Source organism: Puntigrus tetrazona, chromosome 8 (genome assembly GCF_018831695.1).
Source record: "Puntigrus tetrazona isolate hp1 chromosome 8, ASM1883169v1, whole genome shotgun sequence".
In the NCBI taxonomy this organism is placed as follows: domain Eukaryota; kingdom Metazoa; phylum Chordata; class Actinopteri; order Cypriniformes; family Cyprinidae; genus Puntigrus; species Puntigrus tetrazona.
The window spans coordinates 6,389,882-6,406,667 of record NC_056706.1 but is presented as its reverse complement, the minus strand read 5'-3'; the positions used below and the strand labels follow the sequence as shown (position 1 = coordinate 6,406,667).

Sequence of the window (16,786 nt, the reverse complement as noted above, 5' to 3'; positions counted from 1 at the left end):
CGCAAAACCGTTTATTTTTTATTCAAATAATCACGATTAATCAGTTGCGATATATAAATTTATTCCTGTGATGCGAAGCTGAATTTTCAGCATCACTACTTCAGCGTCACATGATCCTTCAGAAATCATTTCAATATGCTAATTTGCTACTCAAGAAACATTTTTTTATCAAACTGTTGACATTAACATTACCATTTGTGTGGATAAATTGCTTGCTGCTGAGCTCGCGTTGCGTCATACCTGGTTTGGACATGATTTCTTTGGCGTTTCCGTGCCGTTACAACAGAGCTTTGGTTGACTTTGGCCTTTCCTAAAAGCCTGGCTTAAACAATAACAACAATGGAGTCTCTGTATCAGCATGTGGTCCCCGGCACTGCATTAAAGTAACAGGTGCACTATGCTGCACAACACTGATAGCGCTTCAGTTTAGCAGGCGCACGGCCAGCGGCTCTGGAAACCGCTCGGTTTGAGTTTCCCAGACAGCTCTCTTTATTGCCTGCATCAGCAAAGCCGTTCAGGTCACCTCGATGGGGAAAAAAAAAAACTTGATTCTGAGTGAGGCAAACTGTGCACTTCTCTCCAAGGACAGGTCTCCGTGTCTCACATCAAACATCATGAATCAACGCGGCACTGGAGGATATAGAAGGCTCAGTTGGCGATTAGCAAAAATTAGCCCTAAAGTAAAGCTCGTTTCCTATGACACATGAAAGCGTAAAGCTTTCCTTTGGGGTGTGAACGAGCATCGAGTTCTTTGAGAGTGAGTCGTTAACAAGTCCTCGTAATGCGCATATGTCGCTGTGTCACACCGCAAGCTAAGTGTGAGCTGGTGTGTGTTTGTGTGTGTGAACTTGCTTGAAGTTGATGACGGCTGACGCACCGAGCGGATGGTCAGGACATTAGCACTCGCAGCTCTCAAAACGCTGCCATAGCAACACGTCTATCATTACGAGGCCATCCAGTATCAAAAGAAAAACATCACATGTATGGAAAAAAAAACATAATGTCCCCAGAAGTACAATGCATGATATAACCTCCAACTAAACCCATTTGTTGAATGGCTTGAACCTCTTGGCATACACTCGACAGGACGCAAGACCTCAGTCACCACATTTACTCTAAACAGCGACTCTCTTTCATTAAAGCACACAGCAGGAAACAACCAATTAAAAGATCCAGGCCGTCAAAAACTCACCTTGAACTATCAATTTCAATGGCTGTGTTTGGAACAGAATACATTGTTTACTGCATACATATATTTTATGACAAAGAGTATGTCAGTATGTCAACAGTAGCCATTATTTCGTGATGAATGTTTCAATGACTGTTGACATGCATAAACATGTTCAAGTATTTGTCAAAACTCAAATTTGTAAACACATCAATCTTCCCTTTTCTTAAAGGAAAAACATCTACCATTTGCATGCATTTATCAAAATTTGGGAGCACATAATTTTGATTACAGAATTATTGCTATCATTTATTGGTGTCTTTACATGAATTATTATCTACATTGACATAGTTTAGTTCAGTATAGTTTGTATTTGAGTATCCAAACATTTGTAAAGTATATACGGATGCTTTTAAATAGTAAGTTTAAAATTAAACAATTGAAGAAATACATTTATCATCAATTTATTTATGAATATTGTTATCATTAATCATAATATAAATTATCTGTAATAATATTTGAACATCTATTGTTACAGAATATACTTTTTTTTTTATCTGTGCATGTCTAGTCCAATATCATTTTAGGACATTTTCTTATACAGACAAAGTAAGTGAGGACACTCAAAACATTTCATAAAACATTTCATAAAACCAAGGTGATCCTGCTCGTTTTATTGTTACAAATGTGAATGAGAATTAATGAGTTAGCCAAAGTACTGCAAAATACATTCATATTTAATAATGGCCAAGTCAATAATATAAAGTGCAAAAGAGCATCTTATAGCTATCCAGAAAAAAAAATGGAGGAAAAGAGCATGCGTGTCTTCAGTATGGCTGATTACATTTATGCTAGAAAATTAAATTTTAACCTGAAAAATAATATACATGTGCAGTAAACAACATTAACACCGCATGACCTCATCATCACATTGAATCTGCTAGCATCTCGAAAATAAAAGCCCATTTGCCTTTTTAATCCGATTGTGTGTTTGGTCATCCAATCAAATAATGAGAATATTATTATTTCTGGATTGTATATCACACTGTAATTGGAAGATCAAGTCAACCGCACTTCATTGTGAGATATCATATTCCACACCGTAAACTCTGGTTTATAAGGCAAACGTAGCAGATTGTGCAGGTATTTTATGTGAATATACCAATATACCTGAACTGTATACTGCAGAACCAGCAAGAACGATAAGATAGTAAGCTATTACGAGCACAGCCAATGTCACGGCATGGTACAGGCCACATTAGCGCTCACTGACTGCACATAGGTCTGTGTACATTCATCGCTCTAAAACCATGTTAGGAGATGATAGAGGAAAATGAACTGAGGTTAAGAGTCTCATGCCAAAACATTTTAGCAGATAAAGAGACACAGATAGCCACTCTTTTAAATAAGTACTGCCTGGCCCATTTGTCATATCCAGACTGGACCAGGACATCGATGGCATAAACATTATTTAAAAGGAATTTGCTTCCTGTTTGAGAGGCTTCCATTAATCACAGACATATTCCAACGCGCTTCCTCCGCAAGACTCCGTATCATCAATAATCTCGCCAACAGAGTATGCATCCAAGTTTGGAACACAGCTCTCAGTTTGGGAAATGACTGATGATAGATCAAAGGCGAAAGATTAATAAGCACAATCGAACAGGAGGAGACCAAAGGGAAAATTGTGCTGCTTGCTGACACATCAAAACTTTCTTAGTATGCAAATGACTGAAACACAAGATTCTGCTTCCTATAGACTGTGCATTCATTTTAAATTCTCTGGAACTACAAAAAGAGCTTTCAGATAGTGCTGCTATTAAGTTATTTCAGGCCTAATTTCATAGCGATGCCAACATATACCAATAAATTGTCATATAAAAAGTATGGACACCTTTGAACATTTAAGTCACGCTTAAAATGTATAAATGTGTTTTGATTGCATCAAAATAAGTGATATCTATGAAAAAAATTCTGAAGCTTTGTTTGGAATAAATTACGTTTAGTTTATTATATATATATTAGGGATGCACTGAAATTAAAATTCTGGGCCGAAACCAAAAAATTCTGAATGCAATTGGCCCAAATAAATAAAAATGCATTGTAATGATTATTTATTATTTTCTTAAATAATATATACATACATATATACATTTTGTAATATTATTTAACACAATTTGAATGATACTGAATACATTTACATTTACATTTTGTCATTTTGCAGACGCTTTTATTCAAAGCGACTTACAATTGAGAGTACAACAGCGATTCATTTTTGAGAGACAAACAGACAGAGTAAGTGCTTATAACACCCAGTCACAGGGAGTGTTCAAATTAGTACATGCCAGAAGGGAAGGAATAAACAAGGGGAGGAGAAGTGAGACAGAGACAGTGAGAGTATAATTTTTTTTTTTTTTTTTTTAAATAATTAAAATAAATAAATAAAAAAATAAAAACACAATCCTTTAAAACTACTATGGATAACACAAACTAATAATGAACAATAGTTTATTAATTAATTTATTAAAATTGGTTAATGTTAATTGCAACATTTACTAATGCAGTATTAAAATCACAAGAGGGTAGCAGCAGCTGTATACAGTACTGTATGTTACAGCACAGTAGAGCTATAGCAAACAGGAACAAGTATACTACATAGGAAATTCCTCTCAGCGCATATTTGCGTGGACTCTGCTTTTTGAACTTTGTTATTTGATAGAGTTTGAGCATGAGCAGTAGGCTACTATACGAGCAGATGCATGTTAATTGAGCAGATACTGAGTAGAGCATCAAACCGAGGAAAGACTGTTATAGCACTTACAATTAAAAGTAAATTATAAAAAAATATATATATATATATATATATATATATATATCCTATTCATCAATTAAGAAAGTGAAATTATAGTTAAATAATCAAATAATTAACAATAATGTGACTGTACAGGCATAACAACAAGCACAAAAAAGTTACGTCGAAACTGATCTTTCTTTCGAGACACCATCCTAGCGTTTCGAGGCAGACGACAGATGCAATTTTGCCAGGAGAAAAGGGAAAGTGTCAGCATGTATTAATTTCAAAGTCTGGCTGACAGATGAGTCAACATTTCCTTCCTCCACCCACCTTCCAAAGCAAAGGGCAAAAGAAAGTGGTCTCTTTGCCAAAAGTTTATCGTAAAGAAAGAAAGGCTGCAAGGCTGCTTCTCTCTTCACACAGCAATCCCCCCAGGCAACCGCTCTAATGAGTCTGCGCTCATAATTAACAAGAGAGTTTTAATAAGGTCCTGTAGCAGGACTAATAAGTTCTCCTGCAGGACCAAATGAGGTTTAAAAAAAAAAAGACTATCAGAGGGTACCTGCCCTTTACAAAACCCACTGAACAAGACACACTGAACACTGGTGTTAAAGTGGAATAGTGAGGTGCAAACTACTTTCCCAAATGCATGTTACTGATCTCCTGCCACCTCAGATGTGCTGCCAACTCTGCAGCCGTGGCAGTGACCTAGTTGTGAGCACTCTGGTCTTAACGAGGAGAGGGAGATGGCAGGTACTTGTGCTTCATCCCGGAAACAAATTGCATTCCATGAAAGTTATCAACGTGCAACTATTTACAAACGCCATTTAATTTTAGCTTAAGCTGACTTTGCAATAGAAATAAAGAGATTAAAGTATGATTCGTCACAGTTTTTAATAGATAACCTTTATTTTTAAGAGCATGATCTATTGCTATCTAAGGTTCCAGAGTAACATTTAAAGAAACAGTTCACCCATAACCGAAAATCTATTCACTCAATCCAAGATGTAGATGAGTTTAATCGGAAGAGATTTGGAAAAATTTAGCATTGCATCACTTGCTCACCAATGAATCCTCTGCAGGGAATGGGTGCCGTCAGAATGAGAGTCCAAAAATGCTTTTTTGTAATTAATAAATACATCATTACGGTGTTTTAGCTTTAAACGATCACTTCAGGTTAAAATAATCCATAATAACAATACATCAAGTGAAAAGGTCACATCAAAATCCATCCAACATATTTGTTTAGTACCGTTTTGAACCGTAAATGGTGCTTGATCTGTGCATATTTCTCTCCTGATTCAGATGAGCTGACTTGTTCACTAGAGAAAGCAATGCTTTTCAAACTAAAAATATCTTAATGACAGATTTGTTTCTTACAAACATGAAGCTTTTCACTTTACAAGATATTAACTATTAGATGGGGTCATGTGGATTACTTATGGATCATTGTGATGTTTTTATCAGCTGTTTAGACTTTCTTTCTGTGGCGCCCATTCACTGCAGTGGATCCATTAGTGAGCAAGTGATGTAATGATACATTTCTTCAAATCTGTTCTAATTAAGAAAGTTATCTACATCTTGTTCTTTTAACATCCGTGGACCATTTTAATTCCATTAAAGATTATTTTCAGGGGAAAAGGTTATTTAGAAATGTTGAAATGTTCACATTAAAAATAGTTATTTCAAAATCTGCTCGCACTAAAAGGCTCTTTGGGGAACAAAAAAAGGGCAGGTTCTTGTATTAAACTGCTGTGAAAATCCCTTTTGGACCTTTATTTTTAAAAGTGTATGCAATGGAGTTTTAACAGTGAGAAAGCTGCAACACTCGGATCAAAAGCATGCAGACTCACGCAATGTTACACAGTGGTAACATTCCGTGGAAGTTATGCTATAAAAGTGGCATATTCACTCCAATGCGTCACCATGCTCCCCGTGTTCTAGTTTCTCGGGAGCACTGGGGTGGGATAATGACTAAGGAGTCCTGGATTCAGCCAACCTCATTAATGATACAGGGCTTCTGCCGAGTCAGATTGCTAACACCTTGGGATCCATAAAAGAAACCTTTATCCATCCTTCAAAGACACCCCGAGAAAAGATTTACTTAGCATCTCTGCAATTTCATTGTCAATGGAATAAATAAGTCTTCTACTGATCAAAAATAAAGCATGTGATTTTTGCACCACTAGAGGTGAAAACTGGAATTGCAAAAATAATAAGATTCCAAACTTTTCCATTTTGAACATTTTTTACATAACCAGCTTTAAGTTGAATCATAAACAACATAAAAATAAATAATGTTGTTTTACGATTGGAATAATGATAAATCAACAATTCCATTTTGAATTAATGATTTAGAACAAAATTTAAGCAGATATTTACAATTGAGTTTCAAAAATTTTGAATAAGCTGACTGGCAAAACTATTTTAATTACAATTTTTATAAAGTGTTTTATTTCCAATATTCATGAAATAATCCTAAAAATATATATAATATAGATTTATGCTTTTGAATGATCTTGCCACACTTGTAATGCTATCAGTTTCTTCATCACAGGAATAAACTACATTTTAAAATATATTAAAGCAGATTTATATTAATATCAGACCACTCAAACAGAAAGAAGCGATTTTCCCTACAGTGTTAGACCGATCACATACAGCTGTGTTTGTACATAAGAAAAAATACCTGCAAAAACACATTTAACAATGCCTGTTATGATTTAATTGAGCTTATTTCATAAAACATGACTGAATCCACTATTTTCTAGTAAGCACTGAGCAGATATTGCATTTCATTTCATCTGTATAAGGTAAGTAAACACAGACAGATCTAATATAAGCTCAGGATATCATGGTATATCTGTAATTAAGTTTTGAAATTACCCTTCAGAACTTTCGTTTGGTATTCTTGTAATTCCTCTCAATGGCCACATATTTGCTTTCAGATTTATTCTGCGGTTTTCAAGGAGAGAGCGCGCAAACCAGTTTATAACTCCCATCAAGCTAACCACGACAAGCGTATATATGTCCCTTGGGCTGAGAAATCCATCCATATCATGAAGTTATCTCTGACTCTGTGATAAATAATAAAAAGCTCCCATGATATTACCAGGCTGTATAGTCTAAACTCCACAAGGCTGAGGAATACAACCCCTTTTTCTCAACCCAATCATCCCTATTGATGGGGCTGTGTTTTTATTGTCTGGCCGAGGGAATCTAATGAAAGCACGGCCCTAGTTTACTGGCTGAATTCATAAACCACTGATCTGAATGTAGGGGCCGCAGATCCCATCTGTCTCTCATTCTGTCTCCTGCTCTCCAGAGCCAGGTCTGAAATGATGCTATCACATATCAGACACACAGGACACCTACGGCACTTTGATAAAATAGGGACAATTGTGCCATAATTGATAAGATTTATTGACAGAGATCATTGAGACATCCCTATAACAAAAATACTATTTACAGGAAAAGAAATAGTTGATTTGATAATAACATATAAAACAATATATTGGTCAATATATATAACACTATGAACTGTAAATGTTTTACAGGAAAAAGCAGCACAGCCAAATCTTGATCAAGCATACTGAAATTATACAGTCATAGTAAAACAACTGCATGTAAAAATACATGAATAAATATGATGTAAAGATGATGTAAATATGTGACATAATATGCATATTACAATATAAACATTGTTAGAATAGTACTATATTATATAGTACTATATTATATCATAAAATTTGTTCAATTGCAGGATATAAAATAATTATTTAGAACCTAAAAAATGTATTAATTAAGATTAATACCATTCAAAAGTTATATATATATAATATTTATAATAGTTATATATATATAATATTTTTAATAGTAAATATATAGTATATGGTATATATATATATATATATATGTGTATATATATATATATATATATATATATATATATAATTTTTTTTTTGCCATAAAAGCAGCATAGCTCAATAAAGCAAATTCAAATGGGTCTATCTCCTTAAACAGACATCATCAGGTCGACAGAATTCTCTACTATAAATTCCTTGTGGTGTGCCACATCGAATAAAGTCCTCCACTGTTTGATACCACTGTGCTCCAATGCTTTTGTCATCTAATCTTCAAAAGCAGTGAAAATGAGGTGTGTGCCTAGTGTGGATGTTGGCATACGGCTGCATAGTGTGAGCTCAATCCCCTGCTAGTTCATGGGCAAGTCACTTCCCTCAAGTTTCAATTAAAAAAAAAAAAAATAGAAAGAACGAAATGAAGACAGAGCTGTTCATCACATAGGAAAAGCTCATAAAGAGCTTTAGTATGCCAACAACATATTGGCGGAAGAGACAAATGGTATCTTGTAAACACTAGGAGGTTTGTTGAATGTTTGAGAAACCTAGTATTTCAGCCTCAAATTACTGTCAAGGATAAATAATCTTTCAGTCTGCTGTAATCAGTGAGTGTTAGACTCATAAAAGGTCATAAAGTGGGAGATTGTGGGACAATGTGAGTAATGGTGCTTGTGATTCTCTTTCAGTCTTTCGTCTTGACAATCCAGACGGCGCTGATGAAGGCTTTTATAATAATGACACAGGTGAAGGAGAGGCAAGCGGTATGGTACTTATAAAGTTGAGCCGAACTATTTTAAAAGTTCTGCAAAATGCAAAATATGGTTTTCATATAGGTGTCAAGGCCTGTTCAGGTGTAATCAGATGCCACACAGAACATAAAGCTGGGTTATACTGAGAATGTGGAGAATTTGAATGGGGAAAAATATATATTAAGCAGCTAAAACGTGGATTTTTAAAATGGATACTAATAAAAACCATTGCTAAAAATTGCACAGCAAATCATCATTGGAATGATTTCTGAAGCATTGTGTGACACTGAAGATTGGAGTAATGGCTGCAAAAAATGTCTGCTTTTACTTTGGCTGAAATAGTTTTGGAAGGTTGAAATCAATGACTGAAACAGCGTTGTTTAATTAGCATTTCTCTGACTGAATGTGTCATTGTCTATTTTGTGCACTCAATGTGGATGAGTTACATCAGGTAAACATGTCAGCTGTGTTGACACTAGTGCTGGATTAAAAATATTGATTTCTATTTTTCAATCAATACTAGTATGGATTTTTGAATCTCAAGATTAATCTTCTAGGCTACTGACTCTATGCTTTTTTTCTGAGGATGTTTAAACCTCACTAAACATTATTTGTGGAGCACCTGAAATGCAATAATCGCAATAAGCTTTGTGCTTTCTTCTCAGACTGCAAATTAAAAATATTAAAAGTTACGACGCTAAGCTCTGTCCGCTGTCCACGGACAAGAGGAAAAAACCCTGGACTCTGGAGTCCGGCGAGTTCTGAGCCCTCTCCTGACAGCGCCAAACACGATTACTTTTACTATGATTAATTATATGTAAGTGCGAACTCGAGAAATCTCGGTAATCTCCTCAGAAGAAAATGTAGATGCTTGACAAACGTTGCTGTTATGATCATAGACTGTATAGATGAGATCACACGCAATACACTGAGCTTTTCCCATAGCAACGCACTGCTTTTGCAAGTTTTCTGAAACATTTCAGCTTTTATGTACTTTTTACACTGTGAAGATATCACAGATATCCAGTTAAATCGAAATGATCCATCCTTGATCGCTTTTAGTCAGCTTTGATGAAATTCCTCTCAGCTGGTGTCTTTTCAAAATGAGGTTGCCTTGTCACCTGACCTAAATAAAGCGCTCTGATTCGCTAAAGTGGACTTATCGGCTTCTGTTGTTCAAAAACTGCAAGGATGCTTCTTGGCTTCTGCAGTAAACTGTGAACTCGCAAAGTCTTCAAAGTGGACAATACCGGCTTTTTCAACAAAACGTGTTGAGCGTTCAGATCGAGCAATTGAGAGCTACACATTGAGAATTGGCATTTACTGATTTTTTTCAAATGAACTCTTCTTAAACATACACATATATATGTATATTTTAAAAAGTACTGTGTGTATGTACAGTACACATAAATATATTATGTGTACATAAACTTTTATTTTAAATGTGATCATAATTAATAGTTTTGTAGCCCAAAAATATATATAAAAACATGCCTTTTTGTATGTTAAAAAAAGTCTTGCGCCTGGCACAATTAACACCATGGAAAGCAGACGGTAAACCAAATTTAGAATAGCTGTTCCATTATAACCAGGCACATATCCAGACCAGTGAGGTGAGTGAGCCGAATCAGGTACCTGGGCCGCAGTAGTTGGGCAATGCTGCACAGTCCCAGCAAAGTATGCCAGATCGCATAGCGTGCAGCATTACCCAACAACCTCAAAATCAGAACCAGCCTGAAAAATGGCGCATTTGCATGGTTAGCTCATTTGCATAAATCCTTTAGTGAATCAGGCGCTAAAACAATGCAAACAGCACATGCAAATTAAACAGCGCTATCAACGGCACCATTCATTCATTGTGAATCCTCCCAGCATTGTTGCATTTTAAAATCTCATTTTCTAAGTTCTTCATGCCAGATATCCAGACTTGGTACGCACTGGAATTTGGTTCTGTGGATAACGCAACAGCTACGAAGGACGGATTCATTTCAGTCTAATTCGTCGGAGCGAAATTTCCCAAACTAACCTGAATAAGCCGGCCCTGTTCGGTCTGCAGAGTGCTGAGCTCCTGTCCGATGTTGCTCTGGCCTTGTCTCAGTGCATTGTACTCCATCTTCAGCTGACTGGCATGGGCGGACAGCTTGGCCACCTCCTCGGCCAGTTTAACAAGCAGAGCCCGATCTTGCCCTTTCACTGACTTCAGATCAGTGTCATGGTCGGTGAGCGAGTGCAGCAGCGAGGTCTGCACACCCTCCAGACGCAGGAAGTTATTGTTGTAGTCGGGGCAGTTGGGGTCAATGAAGATGTTGATGCGGGAGCCGTCGCCTCTCTCGATGGTTACCAGGGCATTACCCTCATCCTGGTTAGTGCTGATGAGAGGGGGGCCGTCCGGGCCGCTGGGTGCTTGGTAATGGTTCATCAGAAGGATGATCCCGGTTACTGTGACAGCCAGTAACACAGCAACAAAGAGCAGGATGGTGCATAGGAGATAGCTACAGCTCATCCTCTGTAAAATAAGAGAGAGAACGAAATGCATTAGCACTCAGAAATAAAAGACAAGTCTGAAAAGAAGCATTAAAATGACCAGCACGTCAAAGACAGTCGGAAACGTGTGTGCTTTTTTTATGCATTTTAATCTTAAATACAACTCCGTAAAGCTGATGCATAAGTAATACACGCCGATTAAACTTGCAGGAGGCCATATCAAATCTGACATACACCGATAACACAGATTCAAAAAAGTAGGTTCCCCACAACTGCAGCTTACAAATTTCTAAAAATCCCTGTTGAGCATTAAACATGCATAGAGATGCTTCTTGAAAGTTTAATCTGCTATTATGTAATACCTGAAGACTACCGAATGCATAAACTCAGGCTTTTCACAAAGGTGTTTATAAAAGACGGAAAAGAAATTGTATTTGCTCGGTTGCCTAAGACCTAATCATCATCCCTTGCTCCAGATAATTTAAGTCAGGATGATAGTATTCATACCACATGAATGCAACCTCAAACAGTAGGAAACTCTGGATTTTCTCTGAGCCCGGACATTCTGAATTGGGGATGTTTTGATAAAGAATTGTGGCGAATGCAAACTGATATTGGAGGTAATTATATTTTCATTTTTAGTGTGGCGTTCGGGTTTGCGGTGAATGTATTTTGAATAGCTACAAAGCTAAAATACTACTCATTTAGCGTGATTAAGAAGCAACTGCATTCTCTGTGTGTTTTATCATTCCAGTTCTCCCACAGATAAAGCATCAATTACACGTAATGTGCATCATTTGCTCCTCATTATGTACTAGAGATAATACGCACTGTAAATATATGAAATTGCTCACATCGTCATTATGACCTCTGGGACTTTAAATCTGTATATAATTCCATTCATAAATGTACAGAGAATATGCAAGGTGTTAATAATTTAAAAAAACTAAGAGTGGTGATTAAAGAAAATGCATGTTATTTTTTATTTACTACTGTCCTGAAAAGGCTGTTTCACAAAGATGTTTACACAGAGTCCACCAATACAAAATAAAACCTGAATTTACATATATGAACAAGTTCAAAAGTTCATTTAAATCTTAATGCTGTGTTGGAGAATCAGCATCATCTGTTTTGTTTTGCAGTGTGTTTCTGAGTCGCTTGTCTTGAGCAGTTGAACTGTTCACTGTTCCTCCGGAAAAACTGCATTTCTGCATAACTGAACCCTTAGTAATGACCGTATGATTTTGAGATCTATCGATCTCACAATAAAAACAACTGAGGGAGGACTTCACTTCAAAAAGCGAAAACATCACTGAACTACAAGACAGAAACACAATGCATTAAGAGCTGGGGGTGCAGAACTTTTGAACACATTAGTTTTTTTCCACACAATTCCATACTTTCTATTTCCAAGCAGGGCGGGAGCCACGATTAACTGCAAATTGCACATTTTTGTATCACAAAATTGAGCGCCCTGCTTTAAATGCGCAGTTTTCAAACATAAGACGCACTTCATTGTGGCTGTGATGCATGTAAGCTTCTGTTCATCTTACTGTGCATTAAAAAATGTAGCACAAAGCCAGAACCAGTGTACATTAGAAAGAGGAGTGGCAGAAGATAATTTGTGAACACTTTACACTGATTTCTGTGATTGCCCAGGGCCTGAGCGGTGGGCTGGAATATAAACGACAAGATGAGCAGTGTTTCCTTTGAGGATCTAGGAAGGCAAATCCCCACAGGGCAAAAGACTAGAAACTACAGACATAAGCCTTACAGCTCAATATTACGGTTTGGTTAAGTGCCCAGAGTTGACAACTCTCTCATCTACCTGAGTGTGTGCCAGCGTGCGGACGTGTGTGTGTGTGTGTGTGTGTGTGTGTGTGTGTGTGAGCATTCAGCAAAAAACATAGATATAACAACAAATGAAGTGAAGAACATTTGATGGGAAACTAGGGAATGCCACGCAGGCACTGGAGAGGGCTTGCTTATCATTTTGCCATGTCTTTTTATTCAGGGGGAGCCTGCATTGCTCGCCCCGCTCTTATTCAAGTGCCACTTCAATATTCCACTTGACAGCGGGTGTCAGTCCCTCGTGTGAGCTTCGAGTACATTTTGTGTATTTATTTGTCGCACTTTTACATATATGCCAGAGTGACTCAATGCTCATGTGCCGTAGTGCCATTTATGATTGAAATTAAATCACTGACACTCAAGCTGAAGCAGCGCACAGCTGCAATAAGATATTTACAGGGATCAGCAGTAAAGAATATTTCAGGTTAGGTGTATTGTTCAGATTTCCATTTGCCAACATATTCACTGGCCCTAACACAGAAAAGATAATAAATGTAAACATTTTAGAAATTATGTTAGAAATTACATAAGAAATGTGTACGTGCATGTATAATAAATCATTTAAAATGTTTTGCATATATTTATTTTATTATTTTTATTTTGTTATAATTTTTTTAATGTAATTTTATACTGTTTTCGTCAAATGTTAAACCTGCTTTATAAGAAAAGAAAAAAGTTTGAGGTATTATAATGCATGTGCATGTTCAAAGTAAAACACTAAGGGCACAATGGACCAAAACTATGGTTACTAATCAGAGTTCAGCAACAGAGTATGGTCTAACATAAAATGTATGCACTGAAAAAAAAACCCTAAAAAAAAAGTAAGCTTCTTTGGAAAACAGCTTCTGCTAAATATGTAAATGTAAATGAGGTGGTCCTACATTTCTATGTGAAGTTAATTCACCAAGTGCTGTACGCTCACATAAACACACAGCCACAAACGCAATAAAAATCCATATACCCTCTGAGATGTTGATTTAGCAGTCACTGCGTTGAATAACGGCCCCTGCTCTCATGCAAAAGTTCCAGTAAAACACATCTAAATTTACGATGCCTGTGTTCTGTCCCTGAGTAATGGATACATTATTTTGCAGAGAATATTGTATTTCCATACTTGTGTGATAAAGTATCTCTTTACAAGGCACCTATGAACAAAAGCACAAGTGCAGCCCGGTGAAGGGGGCCCTATTCCCGCGCCGAACGCAGGCATTGTCATATTTATTTTAAAGATAATTAATGTGCACAAAAGACTCGGGCCCACTTCATCATGCAGCAGCAGATGAGAACGGTCTCAGATCAATTTGTTACAATAAAGCAACAATACCTGCTGTCTGTAGGAATTAGCCGGGCTTATATCTGACCCCTCCGCTGCGAGCGTATCGCATACAGCCGCGCGGCAACAAAGACACGGACGAGACCCGGCTTTTCCCTCCAGAGCAGCCCTGCGAGAAATCCTCGCAGACACAATGAGGCAGCAAGCACGTCTATTCTACGTACGTGCGCACCATCAATCTTGCTCTTCTTCATTGTGATAGAGCCTCTCTACGGGTGTTTAGGAGAAAAACCGAGGGCTGGTAAACATTCGGTCGCCGTTCCACGACCTGCATCTTAAATAGACGGTGGGCCCTGACCGTGGCCGTCTTTGGAGGCGTCTACGCACCTTTACTTCCCTCTCACAGTCTAGTGGGCAGCAGGTATTCAGATGGCCTCTGAGCAGACACAGGTTGAGATTAGAAGGCCACGCTTAGCTGAGCGCAGACAATATTTGATAAGGGCTTTTATCTGTCGCGCTGAGACGAGGCTCTTGAATGAGGAGAGGTGAAACAGAGGAGCTGGCGAACAAAAACACTGCCACATTTTTTCCAACGCCCTCTTTAGACCCGTGATACCCACAACGGATCGACACAGATACCAGCCGCAGGAACTGAGAGGGAGGTCAAGCGCATTGACACGATGGGAATGTCACATGACAGAGCCTGTGATTGGGGAGATGTAAGTGAGGTGTCGGGTTCTCCTCTTGACACTTGTTTCCGACAAAAAAGCACAAGAAAGAATGCATAGCCTGGCTTTAAGAAAGCAAAACTACAGTAACATCAACGGCAGACAACAGTAGGATTGAACGGAGAGCAAAAAAAAAGAGAAAAATCTGCTAAGTAATTCAGATATATTCTGATATATACTCACAGAAGAACTGGATTCTTATTTCAGTTATTGAGTGTACATTTTAATTTAATTGAATAGTTCACCTAAAATTTGCTGACGCTGCATAGACAGCGATGCAATTACCATGTTCAGGGTCCAGAAAGGCAGTAAGGACATTGTTAAAATAGCCAACCTGGTCTCATAGAAATGTGTGTTCTGTGTTTTACCTCAGTTTTAAAGAGAAAACACAGGTTTAGGTTCAAATTGAAATACCCATGGACTGTTGCTAAACGTTAATGCTCTATTATTATTACTAAACCTACCAGATAGTGTTAATTAATGATAGATATAAAAATGCGTTTGTTGATTTTTGTGTAATTTTTAACTAGATTTGATCTGTTTTTTCAAACCTAAGTTACACAAGCTTTAAACTAGAGCTCCTCACCCCATTTGCAAAAAGAGAAATGCATACACACAAGAGAAGAAATAGTTTAATAAAATTGTATTTTTGGTTTTCTTTATGAATAAAATAGCATTCTTATAAAATTAGGGTTGAACCACTTATGTGACATGGATTATTTTAACAATGTCCTTACTATGTTTCTGGGACTTGAACATGGTAGCGTCATTGCTGTCTATGTCAGAAAGCTCTCAGAAATCATAAAAAATATCTTTATTTGTCTTGCGAAGATAAACACCTTAAGAGTTTGGAATGACATAAGCGTGAGTAATCAATGAGAGTTTTCATTGGATAGTTCACCCAAAAATGAAAATTTGATGTTTATCTGCTTACTCCCAGAAACTTTATTTCTTTCTACTAACAAAGAAACAGTCACCTACATCATGGATGCCCTGGGTAAGTAGATAAACATAAAACTTTCATTTTTGGGTGAAATATCCTTTTAATTGGCCACATGGCAAAGGAAGACAGAAAGAATAAAATCTTAAATATGGAGAAATGTATCAACTGAAGTTTCAGTTTGTCAATTTAAATTTCTAAATTCTAATTTTGCATCCTGTTGGCTTCAGACTTATTTTAAAAGACTTTCTCAATTTAATTGTGAACGGTGCACAAGCGTGGTCTTCTCTAAAATTTCAGGCCAAATCTAGGAAGCTTCATCCAGAGGAGAGGGGCACCCAGTGGAAATCACATCACCTGAACACTTGGCCGCCTCAGGTTTCTGTTTTTTCCTTTTTTTTGTTTGTTTGTTATTTTTGTCTAAAGAAAGAGTACCATCTGATAAAAAAAAGTTAATATATAATTTAAGAACTCCATTATGTCTCCAGAGCTGTGAAAAGGCAACCTCCAAGCAATAAAATTTTCTCCCGGTGGTTTAGCTCACCATTAGTTTAATTGTAGGTTATAGAAATTGAGATACCAGTGAAAATGGTCTTCTCTCTGTTCCTGAAAAATAGGACTCTCTTTTTTGGAAGGGTCAGCATCCCCACCCTTGAGACACATATGGTTTAATCATAACTCAATCAATACTAAGAAAACAACCCTGAACCTCATTGCATTTGTGTGTCCTTCTAATCTTATAAATGCAGCTCTGTTAATTACAAACCATGAGACTGTGAACTGCCTCAGGTTTATATTGGTTTTTCAATGAATGCATGTATTCTAAAGGGTTCTCAATACAATGAACAGCCAGCAAGGTTGCAGGCACTTTCAATGGCGATTCACAGTCTGTTCAGCTTAGCTTCATTGTAAGGCCAAAGCTTTTAAAGTCACTTTTTA

General features: G+C 37.1%; 1 protein-coding gene across 1 annotated transcript in view; it reads right to left on the bottom strand.

Moving 5' to 3' along the window:
• The window catches only part of LOC122350670 (fibrinogen C domain-containing protein 1-like), a 45,719-nt gene that overhangs the window by 12,664 nt on the left and 16,269 nt on the right, over nucleotides 1–16,786 (bottom strand). Inside the window, exon 2 of the mRNA XM_043247348.1 lies at nucleotides 10,598–11,077. Within this exon, the coding sequence (XP_043103283.1) occupies nucleotides 10,598–11,077 (480 nt within the window). The remainder of the gene's footprint in view (nucleotides 1–10,597; nucleotides 11,078–16,786) is intronic.